This window comes from Vipera ursinii, assembly GCF_947247035.1.
Source record: "Vipera ursinii genome assembly, chromosome: 7".
Classification (NCBI taxonomy): Eukaryota; Metazoa; Chordata; class Lepidosauria; order Squamata; family Viperidae; genus Vipera; species Vipera ursinii.
In genome coordinates, this window is record NC_139521.1 from 3,173,382 (window position 1) to 3,190,380 (window position 16,999).

The following is a 16,999-nucleotide window of genomic DNA, read 5'->3' on the forward strand; positions in this document are numbered from 1 at the left end:
GTTTCTCCAGAGGGATTGCACGGCGAGCGTTAACCCGAGAGTCTTGTTCCTCAGAAGGAAGAGCTTTTACTCAAAACGGGAGTTTAGTCGCAACCCCTTCAAGCTCCGCAAAGAAAAGAAAAAAGCAGAGTTGACATTTCGGTACTTGTCGCTGATGCAAGGCAAATGTTACTAAACTACGCTCGATTGCCAATGAAGACTCCGTAAAGCCAGCTGCTCTTTCAAAGAGGCGGAGGGGACCCAGGCAAACCCCACACTCCTGTGTCTCAGGGTCACTTCCAGGGCCTAACCCGGTGCAACCGCACCTTAAAAAGAGAAGGGAATCCTTCCTCGTTAGTTTTTTCTCTTGGCGGCTGAATTTGGGGAAAGCCGTTTCCAAAGCCATCTTCCCAGCCCAGTAATCACATACACGCAGCAGAGATTTAATAGTTTTAATCTGCATAATAGGCAAAACAGAGCAGTTGTTGGCGTTAATTGCTTTAAAAAGCCAATCATGAAACGACTCCATCGGTGTCTGCTTTTCTTTCAGAAGTCATCGCCACTTATGCACACAGCCTTCGCTCCATCCGTCCGTCTTAACATCTCCCTCTTGACTGCCTGGGCCTAACAGCTTGCTGCCCTTTCTGAACGCATGGATGGGTGGCAACATATTCCAAGGCCAACAGCCAGAGCTCGGCCCTTGGGCGATCCGCACACATCACCTTTCAGACTTAGTCGGTGAAGCAACAAGACCAGGCAATGACAATTTGGAAGGGGTCCTTCAAATCTGCGAGCACAGAGCCCCGATTTCTGCGCGCGGCGTCATGCTCCCGAGATTTGACGCACCTCTTCCCAATTACCTCTGAGGCGCGAATGTCCAATTTTCCAAAGAGCCCAACTGAGCTGGAAGTGTAAATTCCGGTCCTATTGCCCCACCCATCAGCTCCGATCAGATATCTAAAATATTATCTTTCCTCGACCTGCGTTGGGCTTTTATTCCAACGAGTTGTTTGTTGTTGTTTTTTCACCCTTTGTGACTTCTTGAGCAGTTGGACTTGTGATCTGACTTTCTCCCACCTGGCTGAACAAGAGTGAAACCTCGAACTGTTGGTGTGAGCTGTGGGCAGGGAGTTGTGGAACTGGGCCAATGGCCTAGTGAGGGGTGATCTATCTTTGTGTGTCTGCGCTAAATGGAGGTTCCCGTAAGAAGCGCATTTCTGACCTGATGCGGGTTTCTGACGGGTAGCACAAAAGGATGTCCTGTGACCGGCAGATATTTTCAGGCTTATGGCCTGTAGGTGGCCTCCTTCCAAAAAATGGAACATCGGTGCAGCAAGGCTTTGTGTGTGACCTGCAACTTGGCCCAGATGCTGTTTGTCTGCACTTTGATATTTCCTCTTTATCCCAAAGCTCCTGCTGGTTGAGGCCCCAGGCAGAGAGAGAGAGAGTCAATTGATCAAACTTGTCTCTCGCTAAAAGTGACTCTGGCGTTGCTGATTTTTAAAGATCTCTCTTTACAGGCCGAGGGCTACCACCTTACAGACTGTTTTGGCAGTTTCCTGCTCAAGATGTAGGTGGTCTGTTTCTTCCTCTTATGCAGCCGGCAAAAGAGGAGCCCTTAAAAAAAGAAGGGATGGCCGTCCCTGTCCAGAAGAGATGAGAATCCAGATCGACAGACTAGAGAAAGAAAGAGAAGGAAGAGAAAGAAAGAAAAGGAAGAGAAGGAAGGAAGAGAAAGGAAAGAAAGAAAAGGAAGGAAGAGAAGGAAGAGAGAAAGAAAAGGAAGGAAGAGAAGGAAAAGAAAGAAAGAAAGAAAAAGGAAAGAAAGGAAGAAAAAGGAAGAAAGAGAAAGAAAGAAAAAAAGGAGAAGAAGAGAAGGAGGAAGAGAGAGGGAGGGAGAGGCCGCAGCAGAAGGGATCTGTTGTGCGTTTAGGCCCCTCATGCAATAGCTGTGTGCATGTGCAGATAAAACTTTCTTTAAAACTTGAAAAGAAAAAAAAAAAGTAAAGGAGGTGAGAGGAGTAAAATGTGAAATTTGATTAGGCCAAGCTGGAACCTGAGAAAGATTGCCAGGGAGGAGAGGAAACTCAAAAGAGGAAAAGATCCTAACGAAACTTTCAAGAATCAACAACCACAAGAGTAAGGATGCATGACCGAATAAATAACACATCAAACGTTAACTTGGCCCTGCTCTGCCACCGTTCCCTACGGAGACACTAAACAGCCCCCCCCCCCAGCCGCTGCCCCTTACTGAGTAATCAGATAGAAAAATAAAGGTCTAGTTCACTGGAAATTCTTCAGTTTTAGAAAACTAACGGGTCGACGCTCAGGCCTCAAATTTCTATGTCAACTTCTGTTTTCTCCTCCACGCCGTTCTGCTTGCCCTCTTTCAGGTCCGCCGCCTCTCCTTTGCATCCTGGGTCAGCTCCCAGCTGGAGAAAAAGCGTTAGGAGAAAAACCAAAATAAGTCTCTTTTTTTTCCTCATTTGGAACAGGGGTGTGGGTGTGTTCACTAGGCTTCTTATGTCCTGGGATTGCAAAGCTAACAGTGCCCGGCCAGGAAAAGAGGCAGCTTTGTTAAGGAGGTCCCAACAGGTGTGACGGGGTACACATGACTGCTTCAACGCAGCAGGAGTTCATTCCTGGATCGTCTTGTGCACGAAGTTACAGAAAAGACCACTCTTTTGACATCGTTGTACCTCCTTTGCAAAGGTGTGGGGTAATGGATTAACCAGCTTATCGATTAACCAACCGGGTAGGTGACCTCTGGAACTTAGGCCGTCAATTGTTTTAACGGCAGGCTGGTCCTTTTGCAAGGAAAGCAGCGGCCAGGGTAAACAACGAGTGCCTCGAGGCTTGGACACAACACAAAACGAAAAGGAAGGTAGCACAGTCAACGCGGAGGGGGGAACTAGCAGGAACACCCAGCTGGCAAAAAAAAAAAAAAACAGACTTCGCCATTAGGACCAAGGTAACATCAGACCTTAACCTGGGAGTATAGTCCTGGGACATAACTACTCCTGCAGTTATTTGAGATACAGGATCCACCCACCATGGACTTTCCTCCTTTCGATGGTGGAAGGCACAAAAGGACAGCTGCCTCACACACACACACACCACACACACACAAAAAATACCGTGTTTCCCCGAAAGTAAGATCCACCCCAAAACTCAACCCTAGCCTGATTTTTTGGGGGTGGGCCTAATATAAGTCCTACCCCAGAAATAAGTAGGCAGCGTGGCCAGGACAAGTGGCAGAGTGTGCACGGAGGCTGACAATGTCCAGCAGCAGCCACAGCCCGCCGGCTCCTTGGCGCAATGCAGGTAAGTCCGAGGGCAGGGAGAGGAGGCAGGTGAGCTGGATGTGCTAAACCCTTTTCGCCCAGGAGGAGACCGGAAGCTTCGTCTGCTTGCAAATGGGGTGCTCGGAAGCCGAGCGATTCACTCTGTCTCCAAGCGCCCCCCCTTGCAAGTGCAAAGGGTGCCCTTTGGGTTTTCCCTGTGCCAAATTCTCTTGCCGATTACAATGCGACGTGCGAACTGCTGGCAGTGGGCAGAGTCGACCTGCAATGCCGCTTTCTAACCCCCGGGGGCCACCAAGGCTCCTATCCTCACTCCACCCGGAGTGCTAACCTTAGCTTCCTTGTCCGCCAGCCTCTGGAACATGTTGGCGTACATTTTCTTCTCTCTTTCGTGCTGCTCGCGGACCTTTTGCTGGCAGATCATCAGCTGGGCTTTGGCTGCCTTGTTAGTTGGGTAGAGCTGTAGCACCTTCTGGAAATCCGCCTTGGCTAGCTCAAAGTCGTTGATGGCCAGCCGAGCCTCCCCTCGCCGGAAGAGACCCTTCTCGTTGTTGCTGTCCAGTTCCAGGGCCTGCAAACGATTTTAGGATAGCGGGTTGTTTTGCTTTGCCCCCAGACCCTCGAAGGCCTGACCCACAGCAAAACAGGGGCGGGAACACTTCAGAGTTGCTCCAGGAGACCAACTGCGAGGGAGTTAAGTGTTCAACCCGAAGAGCAACATCATTTACCTTATTGCAGTTCTCCAAGACCTGGGAATACTCTTTCAGCTTTAAGTGGCACATGGCCAAGTTGAGGTGGGCAGCCAGCCTCAAGTTCAAGGACTTTGTCTTCTCCATATCCGACAGGCCGGTTTCGTGTTCCAGCCAAGATACGGTTTTCTTGTACTGTAAGGTGGCGCGTTTGTATTTCCCATCCTGGAAAACCAAGGTCGGTGTCAGCTCGGGGCGAGACCAAAAGCCAAACCTCCAGCCAGAAGGTGTCTATGGGGACATGCGGTCATCCAGGTCATCTTAAGTTGTCCCAAAGGCGCTTTTTCAGGAGGCAACTGGATTTTCTTGTGTTTTTTTTTCTTTTGAGGACGTTTTGCTTCTCATCCATCCACCATGACGAGATGGTGGGGAAATGATCTGAAGAAGCGTCTTGGATGAGACGTGAAATGTCTTCAAAGAAGACGAGAAAGTCCAGTTGCCTCCTGGAAACAAAGCACCTTTGGGACAGCCGTGACCTGGACGACTGAGAATCTCCATGGACATCTAGCTGTGCACTTTGGGATAAACTGCCTTCGAAGGGTGCGGGGAAAATGAACAGATTTCCAGAAAACATTGCAGACCACCTGCGCTTCAGTTTGAGACGCAGACCACACGGACTCGTCCCCAACCGCCTGTGCTTGTCTCCAACAGTGAAGGGACCTGGGACAGAAAAAACATCCTGCAGCCAAGAAGGCTCCACACCCATTTGCACCACTCAGGTGACCCTGACGAAACAGGTAAGCCTCCAAGTGGCCTCAACGACTCTCTAAAAGAAGACAAGTGACTAGTTTTCTGCAAGGAGTATAAATCCTTCCCTTCCCCACCATCCAGTCAGAGCCGAAGAAGCTTCTGGGATGAGAAGCGAAACGTCTTCAAAGAAAATCAGGAAAGTCCATTTGCCTCTTGAAAAAAAAAAAGCACTTTTGGGACAACTAAGGACACAGATAAGCCTCCAAGTGGCCTCAACGACTCTAAAAGGAGGCAAATGACCAGCAGTCTGCAAGGAGTATAAATCCTCCTGTTCCCCCAACACCCAGTCAGAGCTGGAGAAGCTTCTGGGATGAGAAGCGAAACGTCTTCAAAGAAAAAAACAAGTCCAATGACCTCGTGGGGAAAAAAAACCCACCTTTGGGATTCCACCCCGGAGGTGCACCACATTGTAAATTCAAACCAGATGCTGACTGAGCAGTTGTTAAAACAAGGGCCACCTGCCTTTTGAGCCGTTGCAAATGGGTTCTAGAACAGTTCCTGAAGTGCTTCTTGTCTTAAACCTTCGGAGTCTTGCACTCCACAGATCACGCACCCCTCCTGTCCTTTCTCCATTGCTTACCTCTGAAGCGTAGGCAAAATAAGGGCTACACTCATCACAAACTTGGCTTCCGCGAGTTGCTTTCAGCCGATGCCGTTTCGTAGCTTGTCTACAGACTGGGGAGGGGGGGGGGAAGGGGAATGAAGGGAATGTGGGCCGCAGGTTCGGACCTGCAATGCCTGAGAACCAAGGTCATTCAAGATGGGTTCACGAAGAAGACCCTCTGTCATAATAATTGTCTGAAGCTTAATTGGGGAATGTGAGGTTGGGGGGGGGGAGAGTTTCTATACTTTTAACAGACGGATTTGGCACCAGTTAGCCAGAGCTGGTTTTCTACTCATCTGGGCCAAAAGAGCCTCCAGCTGCCTGCAATTAGTGCAGGTTCGCATCCCACCAGGCTCAAGGTTGACTCAGCCTTCCATCCTTCCGAGGTAGGTAAAATGAGGACCCAGATTGTTGGGGGCAATTAAGCTGACTTTGTAATAATGCCACTGGGGGTGTGTGTGAAAGCCCTAATAAGCAGGCATATACATAGAATGAAGGCTACTGCTAAGCTTGTAAGCCGCCCCGAGTCTTTGGAGAAGGGCGGGATATAAATGGAATTTTAAAAAAAATTAAAAAATGGTGCACTCAATCAAGTTTTGTGTTAGAGAGCGGAAAAACTCAGCGGTGCTTACTCCGTTGGGATCCACCAGTCGGGGACCTTGACACTTACTTTGAAATACTGGGTGCCTTTTTCTTTTGCAATGCCGCTTTGTTCCAGCTTCTCCTGCGTGTTCATCTCCCAGGGCTCCTTCGCCTGAGGAAACACCAAAGAGCCAAAATCGGCAACCGTCGTGGCTGGAAGACCGCCCGCGGAAGGAGGGCACAGGGCAAGGCGACATCTCGGCGGAAGGCGAGCTGGACAAGGGCTTCCTTTCAAGAGGCAGCCATAGACCAGGGCTTTTCAACCAGTGGCACGGGTACCACCTGTGGTACATTGGCACCTGGCAGGTGGTACACGGCCACCCTAGAAAAGTGGTAGCGGGGGAAGGGAAGGAGCTAAACCGGTGGCAGCACCGCACAAGCCTGAGCGAGAGACGGCTGGAGCTGCAGGGCTGTCAGGGCTCAGCGGAAGCGCCAGGATCAGCACCAGGATCCAGCTGGAGCTCAGCGCCGATCCTGGCGCTTCTGAGCCCAGAAGAAGCGCCAATCAGCCGGAATGTTGCAGCATCTCCAGGGCCTTGTGATTTACATTCAGATGCTTGGCAACGGATTCATATTTACGACGGCCACAGTGTCCCAGGGTCATGTGAAGTGACCAAAACCTGCTGCAACCACCCAGCCGAGAGGGGGGGCAATTAAAACCAAACACCCCCCACCCCACCCATGCTGCCAATCCTCAACAGAAATGCTCACAATGAAAACCTCAGACAGGAGGAAGAGCACCGCCAGGCGGGCAGGTGTCTTGCTCGGCTGTGGCTTGGGGTGGGGGAAAGGGGGCACTTTTTTCAGCACCATTGTAACTTCGAACAGTCACTAAGCGAACTGTTGTAAGTCGAGGACTACCTGTACTTCATCACTTTTTTCCTTTTTTTTTTTGGTCATCAAGTACCCCCTTTTTCATTTTATCCGTGCGCGTTAAGTTTACATTTACATTCTGTATTTTTATCTTTAACATTTTAAGCCCGCTTCACTATCCAAAGTCACCTAGGGGAGATGGGCAGTCGTACAAATTAAATGAATAATTAAGGACAGTTTGATCACACACCGAGCAGAAGTGACGGGAAAAGAGGAAATCCTACTGCGTGGACACCACTGGATTTCTCCCAAACTTAAAAACTCGATGGGACCAAGGAGAACAAAACAAACGTCTTTCGACAGCAAAGTTGCTGCGTGAAAAAACCTGCATGGTGTATTAGACCGCAATGTGTAAACTGTACACTTTGCAGTTGAATAAAACAAATGAGGTTCGGTAAAAAAAAATGTAGTAAAATTACAAAAAAAAAAAAAATAAGCACCTGCCTGTTGCTTGAGGCCAATTGTCTCCCCATCCCCTCTGCACCTGCAGAAGTGCAGCCTTAGGTACCTTTTCGAAGCTTTTGAGTTTGATTTCGTATTGCAAGTCGGCATCCGGAGGGATCTGAAACTTTGGCTTCCCGACACTTCCAAAGCCGTAGCTGTTGAGAGAGACGCGCGAGATGTTTTAGGAGCAAAGTAGTTCTCCCTTGTTAGCGTCTGCCGTGCAGGACCCGCCACCTCATCATTTCGTTCCCCAGAGTCGAGCTTGGCCGCCAAACATTCATTCAGCCAAGACCAGTTCAGGGCAAAAAGGCTTACCTGGGCTTCAGGTAAACCACAGCCTCTTCCAGCTTTTCCATTTTCTGTAGTGTTTTGTCCAAGCCAGGAGGAAGGTCGTAGTTTTCTGCCTCTCCTACTTCAAAGCGCAACTCTCGTTTGTCAAATACTCGATCTCCGTGCCGGCCCTCAATCTCAACTGTCATGAAAAGCAGCGCCTATTTAGATCCGATTACTGACGTTCGTTCTGTGGAGCAGGGCTCGCCCAACCCCCACGGGCTACGGCAGGCACTTGCGCAAATGGAGCTGCATGCGAACGAGCGCACTCGCCGCTCACATGGAACGATTTGCTCCCCGCCCCACCCCCGGGTCCGTAAAGCAGGGAAGAACTAAAGAACACCTAGAACTAAGGAGAAGTTTCCTGACAGAACAATTAACCCGTGGAACAACTGGCCTCCAGCAGTTGTGGGTATTCCAACACTGTAAGTTTTTAAGAAGAGACTGGACAGCCATTTGTCTGAAATGGTATAGGGTTTCCTACCTGAGCAGGGGGTTGGACTAGATGACCTCCAAGATCCCTTCCAACTCTATTATTCTATTCTACTATTCTATTCTGTTCCATTCCATTCTTATGTCTGTTCTATTCTATCCTCTATTCCAGTGTTTTTCAACCACTGTTCCGTGGCACACTAGTGTGCCGCGAGATGTTGCCTGGTGTGCCGTGGGAAAAATTGAAAAGTAATTATAAAATACTTTCTTTGTGTTTATTTGATTCCTATTCAAGAAAATTATTTTATATATAGTCAATATAGGCACAGAGTTAAATTTTTTAACATTTTCTAATGGTGGAGTGCCTCGTGATTTTTTTCATGAAACAAGTGTGCCTTTGCCCAAAAAAGGTTGAAAAACACTGCTCTATTCTATTCTACTTTCTATTCTATTCTTATTCTATTCCATTCTAATTCCATTCTTATTTCTATTGTAGTTTCTATTCCATTCTAATTATATTCTTATTCTATTCTCTATCTTTTCCATTTCAATTCTATCATTATTTCTATTCTACTCGTTTCTATTCTAGTTTCTATTCTAATTATATTCTTCTTGTTCTATTGTATTCTATATTCTATTCCATTCCATTCTAATTCTATTCTCTATTCCAATTATATTCCTTATTCTATTCTCTATGCTATTCCATTCTCTATTCTATTCTATTCCATTCTATTTCTATTCTCTATTCTATTCTAATTTCTATTCTATTCTAATTATATTCTTCTTATTCTATTCTATGTTCTATCAGATCCTATCCTATCCTATTCGTAAGGTTGGGGACCACCGCTGCAGCGAGCCACACTCAAAAGGTACAAGGAGTCACATCAACATTTCCCAGCATGCTGCAAGTGCAGGAAGGAGGCATGGTCCATTGCCTCCTGGGACAGCCCCAAAGACAGATATGCCCAGAAGAGTGAAAGAACAAATGGCTGAGACATCATCTCAGGTGACAAGCATAATTGAGCGCGTTTGGCAGTAAAAGGGAACATCTGCACAACAGGCTGTTCCTTGGGTAAATCTGGCTGAAAGGGTAAAGGTCAAGGACTGCCTGTATTTCAACACAACACTCTACAGATGTAAACATATGCTGGATTAATCATCTGGATTTCAGGGCCCTGAAATCCGGATTAATAATCCAGCACACGTTTAAATCAGGGGTGAGGAAGTACGGCCCCTTCAGGCCTTGTGGACTGGCTCAGGCATGCTGGGAGTTGAAGTCCACAGGCCACCAAAGGAGCAGAGTTCTCCACCCCTGCTTTAAGTCATCCCAGCTCTTCCGATACTCACTCTCGACCAAGGCTCCCTCGTTGGGTTTGGAATAGCCTTCTCCCTTCTTTCGGATCCGCCGAATTATTCCCCCGTCTTCCTCATCGGTCAAGTCTTTCCCCCTGAACTCAAAAAGTTCTATCTAGAGGAAGAATTCAGAGGAAGCAAGGTTTCCACTGAGGAGGGATCAGATCACAGGCTTAAACAGAAAGACACACGACAGCGAGCCGGAGCACAATCGAAACGACCAAAGGGGGGTGGGGGAAAAGAAGTTTGACTTAAGGAATAGATTCCCTATCACAGAACTGCTTGCTTCTTCGGTTTGTACCCCACCTTTGGACTCAGAAACTACACAGGTGGCCCTCGACGTACGAGCGCAGCTGAGCCCAACATTTCTGTTGTTAAGCGAGACAATTAGTTAAGCCAATCTTGCCCCATTTTACGACCTTTCTTGTACGGTTGTTAAGTGAATCACTGTATATGTCAAAGTTACCGTGTTTTCCCCCCCAAAAAAATAAAACTGGGTCTTATATTAATTTTGCTCCAAAAGACGCAATAGCGCTTGTTTTCCAGTTAGGTCTTATTTTGGGGGGAAATACGCTACTAAATGCATCCCTCTGGCTGATCTTAACTGGGGGCGGGGCTTAATATTACAACCGTCCGGGGGGGGGGGGAAATCATGCTCATTAGGGCTTATTTTCCAGTGGGGTCTTATTTCCGGGGGGGAAATGATAATAACACGGTGGCGAAATTGATGCGACTTCCCCCTTGACGTGGCTGGTCAGAAGGCCGCAAAAGGTGTTCAGGTGACCCCAGGACACTGCAACTGTCACAAGCACATGCCAGTTGCCAAGCATCTGAATTCTGATCAGGTGGCCATAGGGATGCTGCCATGGGGATAAGGATGAAAAACGGCCATAAGTCCACTTTTTTCCAGGGCCCTTGCAACTCTGAACGGTCTCTAAACTAACTGCTGTAAGCTGAGGACTACCTGTATAACGTTAGGTGGGGGTTCCCTGCAAGGAGATGGCAAGGCTGAGAACAAGGCACATTGGGCCAGGTTGCTGGGGAGAAGAAATATATGTTGTGATTCTGTGCCAGCCTGTGATCCTGGCAGCTAAGTCTGGGGAATCAGAGGAGGAGGAGGAGGAGACGACTGGGGAGCCATCAGTGTCAGAGGAAGGCTCTGATGAGCCCCAGGACTTACAATCTGATGAAGAGCCTGGCCCTTACACTCATGCTCAGGCTGAGACCCAGCTGTGCTGGGGGGAGGATGCACAGCTGGAGGACTTTATAGACGCTCGTAAACGCAGACAGGCCACACGAGTAGGACAGAGGGAGGCAATGGGGCAGTTCCAAGGGAGGAGGAGAAAGGCATTGAGAAGCCACGCCTTGGGGCTGCTTAATAAAAAGGAAAGGTGTGGGCAGGGCTGGTTGCTGAAGGTGACCGTTTGCAAAGGATTCCAGTTTCAAGGGATCATGTTTTGTTTGCTTTGCCTGTGAACTATTTCCTGTTTGACTCATGCTCCGTTTTGCCTTTGGGACAATTAACAGGTCTGTCACTCAAATAAAAGGGGCTAGTTTTCCAGCCTACTTGTTAAAAGAAGGGTTTGTCCTCGTGAAGTAACATAAGTAGGCTGGGACAGAACAATACATCCACAGTGGCCGCGGAATAGAGAACAGATTGGGGGCAGGGGAGGCCGAGAGATAGTAGTCCATCAAGCTTACCTCAAAAAATAAGGTGGCATTAGCAGGTATCTTGGGGGGGCTGCCAGCAGAGCCATAGGCATATTCTGGTTTGCAGACAATCTGACAGACTTCTCCGATCTTCATCGTTCCCACAACGATGTCCCATGCTTTGATCACCTCACCTGACCACAAAAAAAAATAGACGACAGTTACTCAAACTGAACTTCTAAAGAAAGAGGAGACGCATCTCCCGCAAGGATTGCTCAAAAGCAGGGCGACTATCAGCAACAAGAGAAGACTCCCGCCCTTCAGGAATTGTCGGAAAAATATAACATTTCCCTACAGAGTTCTCTTCTGGGCAATTCGATGAGAAACTAGGACAAAGCCGTTTCTGCCAGCTCGGGTAAAAAGGCGTTGTCCCTTGCGTTCTGTCTGCGAGGAGGCAAAACTGCAGGAGCCCCAAACATCGGCTTCCGTTCGGCGAAGGGCTGAGACAAAACGTCCTTTTTGCATTACGAATCTTTCGTCCACGATAAGGAAATTATTACTGGCCTGATTTGCACCCTCTTTGTTCATCCCAGTATAGGTAGTCCTTAACTTCTGCGTTCCCACAGAGGGCCTCCTCATGGTACCACCGGTCAGAGAATGTCGTCTGGTGGCCCCCAGGGGGAGGGCCTTCTCTGTGGGCGCCCCAGATTTATGGAATCGGTTGCCGGTCGAGCTCCAGATGGCGCCCGACCTTCGCTCCTTCCGACGCGATCTGAAGACTCAGAACAATCCCGCCTGGCCTGATGGGGGATGGGTTGGGATTTTACTGTTGTTTTTAATATATCTATTTATTGTTTTAGCTTGGGCATTGTGTTTAATTCTTTTTTAACTTTTGTATCTTTGTATTTTTATATGTTTGCCCTGTTCACCGCCCTGAGTCCTTCGGGAGAAGGGCGGTATATAAATAAAATTATTATGATGATGATGATGATGATGATGATTACAAATGAGGCCAACGTTTCTGTTGCTAAGTGAGATGCTTGTCAAGTGAATATTGCCCTGTTTTATGACTTTTCTCGGCTGAGTTTTTAAGTGAATCGCTCCAGCTGTTACGTTAGTGACGTGGTTATTAAGCGAATCTGGCTTCCCCATTCGACTCTGCTGGTCACAAAAAGGTAATCACGTGATCCCAGAACAGGGCAACCGTCATAAATGAGTCAGCTGCCAAGCTCCTAAATTTGGATAACCTGACCGTGGGGATGCTGCGGTGATTGGAAGTGTGGGAAATGGTCCTAAGTCACTTTTTTCATTGACATTGTAAGTCTGAACGGTTACTAAATGAACTGTTGCAAGTTAAGGACTACCTGTACTATTCAAAAGACCCATCGTGATTTTAATTTGGGCAAGCTAGAGCTTGCCGTCTGATTTCTCATCTCACCATCCAGATACGTTTTTCTTTCCACGCTTTTAAGAAGCTGAAGATCACCCTACGTTTCCCACAGCGTTTTGAGAATGAATGTTTTACTGGCTTGTGGGTTTTTATCACATTCAATTGGCCCCATCAAATAATAGGCGGAATTCGGTCCAAAAAAATAAAAGTATCGATCGTATGAAAGTATTTGTGCAAGTCAGTCCACGGTACAGTGGAACAGACGGCGGCCACTGAATTCCCCGTGGAAGTCTGGACAGGACAACTAGCGTTATCATTTATTGTGACGTAGGAGGCGGCTGCGTGTTGGCTGTCTTGGCCGCACAGAGCTATTTCTGAAACAATAAAGGCGGGATAGAAATAAATGGCGAGTTGAGAAGAGAGACGGACACCACTTCCAAGGAGCCGGGGGAGACGCCACCTTTTCCAAAATCGAAGGAGAATTTGTCCTTCCGGTCCCGGCTGGAGTCAAACTTGGTGCCATCCAGAAGCCATCCAGTGTAGTGGACGGTCACTTTGTCCCCTATCATGGGGCATTCAGTGCCCGTCCCTTCTTTCTTGACCACCTGCCAGGGAGAGAGAGAAAGGAAACAGAGCCCACTTGAGTGCCCGTCCGAAAGCCACGCTCCACCAAGCCAAGCCAGACAGGACCTCCCTTTTTATGGTGCCAGGAGAGAGCCTGGCGCTCCGGTTTAGCGACCTGGGGTTGCAAAGCGAGAGCTGGCAGGTCCTGAGCAGGTGGAACGCAGAGGACTGCTTTCCGTCTGACCAGGAAGACAGAAAAGGGGGGGGGAAGGGGGTGGCTGAGAGGCCTGACACCCCCCCTACCCTCAACAGCCCCGCATCCCCTAACAAGCCCCTTAAACAACCCCCCACCCCAATAGCCCTCCCAAACTCCCAATAACCCCCCACCCCAATAGCCCTCCCATCTCCAATAGCCCCCCACAACAGAACCCAAACCCCCAACAACCGTCTCACCCCCTTAACAGCCCTCACCCCCTTAACAGCCCCCACCCCAATAACCCCTCATCCCCTTAACAGCCCCCAATAGCCCTTCCAAACCCTCAATAGCCCCCCACCCTCCTTAACAGTCCCCCACCCCAATAACCCCATCCTCTTAGCCCCCCACAATAGCCCTTCCAAGCCAATAGCCCTCCCACCTCCTCTAATAGCCCCCCACCCCAATAGCCCCCACCCCAACAGCCCCCTCACCCCAATAACCCCTCATCCTAACAGCCCCCCTCAATAGCCCTCCCACCTCCTCTAATAGCCCCCCACCCCAATAACCCCTCATCCCCTTAACAGCCCCCTCACCCCAATAACCCCTCATCCCCTTAAAAGCCCCCACCCCAATAACCCCTCATCCTAACAGCCCCCAATAGCCCCCCACCCCCTTAACAGCCCCCCCGCAATAGCCCTTCCAAACCCTCAATAGCCCCCCCACCTCTTCTAATAGCCCCCCCACCCCCTTAACAGCCCCCCACCCTTTAAATGCCCCCACCCCAACAGCCCCCCCCACATTGCCGACCCCCCCCGCCCGCCCGAATTCGGTCCCGGCAGCCGCGGCCCTTCGGACCGGCCGTTCCCAGCGCTGCAGCGGCCGGGCGCCGGTGCGAGGCCTCGGCGGAGGCTGGCGCGGGAGGCGGGGAGAGGCGGGCGCTCAGGCCGCGCTCGAGCGGGGCGCCTCCGCCCACCTTGAGGACGCCGCCGTCGCTCTTGGCCGTGATGTCCAGGCCCTCGGCCGCCGCCGTGGCCGCCGTGGCCGCCGCCTCCGCCGCGCTCATCTCCTCAGCCCCGCGCTCCTCCGCCGTCATGGCGCCGCCGCTCTGAGGCGCTCGCTCGCTCCTCGCTCGCCCGCGCGGGACCAACAGGCGGCGCGGCAGGGGGGAGGGGAGGGGAAAAAAAAAACACAGGCCGAAGCTGCGCGCGCAGCAGGGAGAGTGGAGAAAGAGGAGAGAGAGCGGCCCGAGAAGCGGGCTGGGCTCCCGAGCTGGGGGGAGAGAGAGAGAGAGAGAGAGAGAGAGAGAGAGAGAGGCCGAAGCTGCGCGCGCAAGCAGGGAGTGGGGAGAGAGCGGCCCGAGAAGCGGGGCGGGCTCCCGAGGGGAGCAGGGGGAGGGAGAGAGGGGAAAAAAAACAAACAAAAAAAACAAAAAACAGGCCGAAGCTGCGCGCGCAGCAGGGAGCGTGGAGAAAGAGGAGAGAGAGCGGCCCGAGAAGAGGGGCGGGCTCCCGAGCGGGGGAGAGAGAGAGAGAGAGAGAGAGAGAGAGAGAGAGAGAGCGAGGCCGAAGCTGCGCGCGCAAGCAGGGAGTGGGGAGAGAGCGGCCCGAGAAGCGGGGCGGGCTCCCGAGCGGAGCAGGGGGAGGGGGAGGGGGGGGGAAACAGGCAGAAGCTGCGCGCGCAGCAGGGAGAGTGGAGAAAGAGGAGAGAGAGCGGCCCGAGAAGCGGGGCGGGCTCCCGAGAGAGAGAGAGAGAGAGAGAGCGCGAGCGAGGCCGAAGCTGCGCGCGCAAGCAGGGAGAGTAGAGAAAGAGGAGAGAGAGCGGCCCGAGAAGCGGGGCGGGCTCCCGAGAGAGAGAGAGAGAGAGAGAGGCCGAAGCTGCGCGCGCAAGCAGGGAGTGGGGAGAGAGCGGCCCGAGAAGCGGGGCGGGCTCCCGAGGGGAGCAGGGGGAGGGGGAGAGGGAGAGGGGGGAAAAAAAAAAACAGGCCGAAGCTGCGCGCGCAGGCAGGGAGAGTTGGGAAAGAGGAAAGAGAGCGCCCCGAGTAGTGAGGCAGGAGGTGCGCGCGCGTGTGTGTGTGAGAAAGAAAGAGAGGGAAAGAAGCCCGGGAAGCGAGCCGGGCTCCCGAACGGCCCCTGATGGATGGCCTGACGACGACGCCCTGCCTTGTATTGGCGGAACGCAGCGAAAGGGCCGCGCTTGGATCCCTTGAGAAGGCGCGACGCGACGCTGGGAAGGGGCTGAGGGCGGTAGCCGTCTCTACGTTGTCTGAAGCGAAAGTTTCCCCTCAGCCTGGTTTTTTTTTAACTCTTGTGATCCCTTTCTCTCCAATCTCACTGTCCTGTGGACAGACCCACTGTGACTGAGGGGTTGGGGAGCTGCCAGGGTGGTCCATACAAGCATTGGAAGTATGGTTGTAAACCTACATCTTCATCACCGTCGTAAGGCAGAATAGGGGGTGACCTGACAGCAGCCTTCTAATATTTGAGGGGCTGCCCCAAAGAAGAGGGAGTCAAGCTGTTTTCCAAAGCACAAGAAGCAACGGATGGAAACTAACCAAGGAGAGAAGCAACCTGGAACTAAAAAAAAAATTGAGCCATGGTGATGCAGTGGTTAAAATGCAGTATTGCAGGCTAATTCTGCTGACTGCCGGGAGTTCGATCCTGACTGACTCAAAATTGACTCAGCATTCCGTCTTGAGGCCGGTAAAATGAGGACCCAGATTGTTGGGGACAAGAGGCTGACTCTGTAAACCATTTAGGCACTGTGAAGCTTTATGAAGTTGTATATAAATCTAAGGGCCGTTGCCAAAGAGAAATTTCCTGACAGGATAATTAATTGGCAGACTTGCCTCCAGAAATTGTGGGTGCTGGTCTGTGGTCCCCAGCCAGAGTTTTCTCAAGGATGCACAAGATACCAAATGGCAATTGTTTTGATTATGCACTAAAATAAAAAAGAGTCAAATTACTTCATGTTCTTTTATTTCACCAGTGTTTTAAAAAAAATGAGTCACGACTACTAAATCTGACACATTGTAATAAATAAACACTAACCTATAAGGAGGAAAAAAACCTTTTCATACAAAAACGTTAAAAAACCCAAGAAACATTGGAAACGTTTACAAGTACCAAAATTGGTTTGTAAAGATGACTGTCTATGGGAATCCTCTACGGTCACCACGTGAATTAATAATGGCTTTTCCTAAAGTCGGACGAGAGTTTGACTCGACTGAGAAGATCACAGCCTATTGGCCCCCCTCTATTCTTCATGGGGTCTGTTATGAATAAAAATGTACACCAACAAAAATTCTACTGCATATTTGTAAGACGTCCATAGGTGTCTTCCTTTAATGGAACATCACGCCTTGACCTCGTGCCTAATCCAAAATGGCAGGTGGCCTTGCTCTAAAGTAGACGCGCAAACCACAGCTTGCTTCGTCAGCAACATGCATTGCCTAATCTAGCACAACTAAGGGAGGAAAAGGGGTGGGGAGGGGCAAAGGGGCACCTCTATTGCAAGCAAAGCTACGAGCAGCTCTGCTGCTCACCGAGCACTGGGAGGATCATGCTTTTAAGATGGCAAACACAACCAAGGTGATTCATTCCAAGCAAACACATCACACCATGACACTTATTTCTGAAGACAAACCATTTTTTCTTGCATAGCAATGAATGGAATATGAGCTAAGGAACATGGATGTAGAGGAGGACTAAGCGTTCATTCTTCGTTTCCGACTTCCGTCTACGC

The 16,999-nt window shown here is 50.2% G+C and overlaps 1 protein-coding gene across 1 annotated transcript; it reads right to left on the bottom strand.

Moving 5' to 3' along the window:
• Positions 1-416: 416 nt before the first annotated feature.
• Positions 417-14,434, bottom strand: FKBP4 (FKBP prolyl isomerase 4). The gene is made up of 10 exons (XM_083367684.1): positions 14,232-14,434; positions 12,959-13,103; positions 11,160-11,302; positions 9,453-9,573; positions 7,659-7,815; positions 7,408-7,498; positions 6,055-6,138; positions 4,010-4,195; positions 3,613-3,852; positions 417-2,411 (listed from the first exon to the last, which is right to left on the bottom strand). The coding sequence occupies exons 1-10, from the start codon at positions 14,349-14,351 to the stop codon at positions 2,313-2,315; spliced, it is 1,386 nt and encodes a 461-aa protein (XP_083223810.1). The 5' UTR covers positions 14,352-14,434; the 3' UTR covers positions 417-2,312.
• Between the last annotated feature and the right edge of the window lie 2,565 nt (positions 14,435-16,999).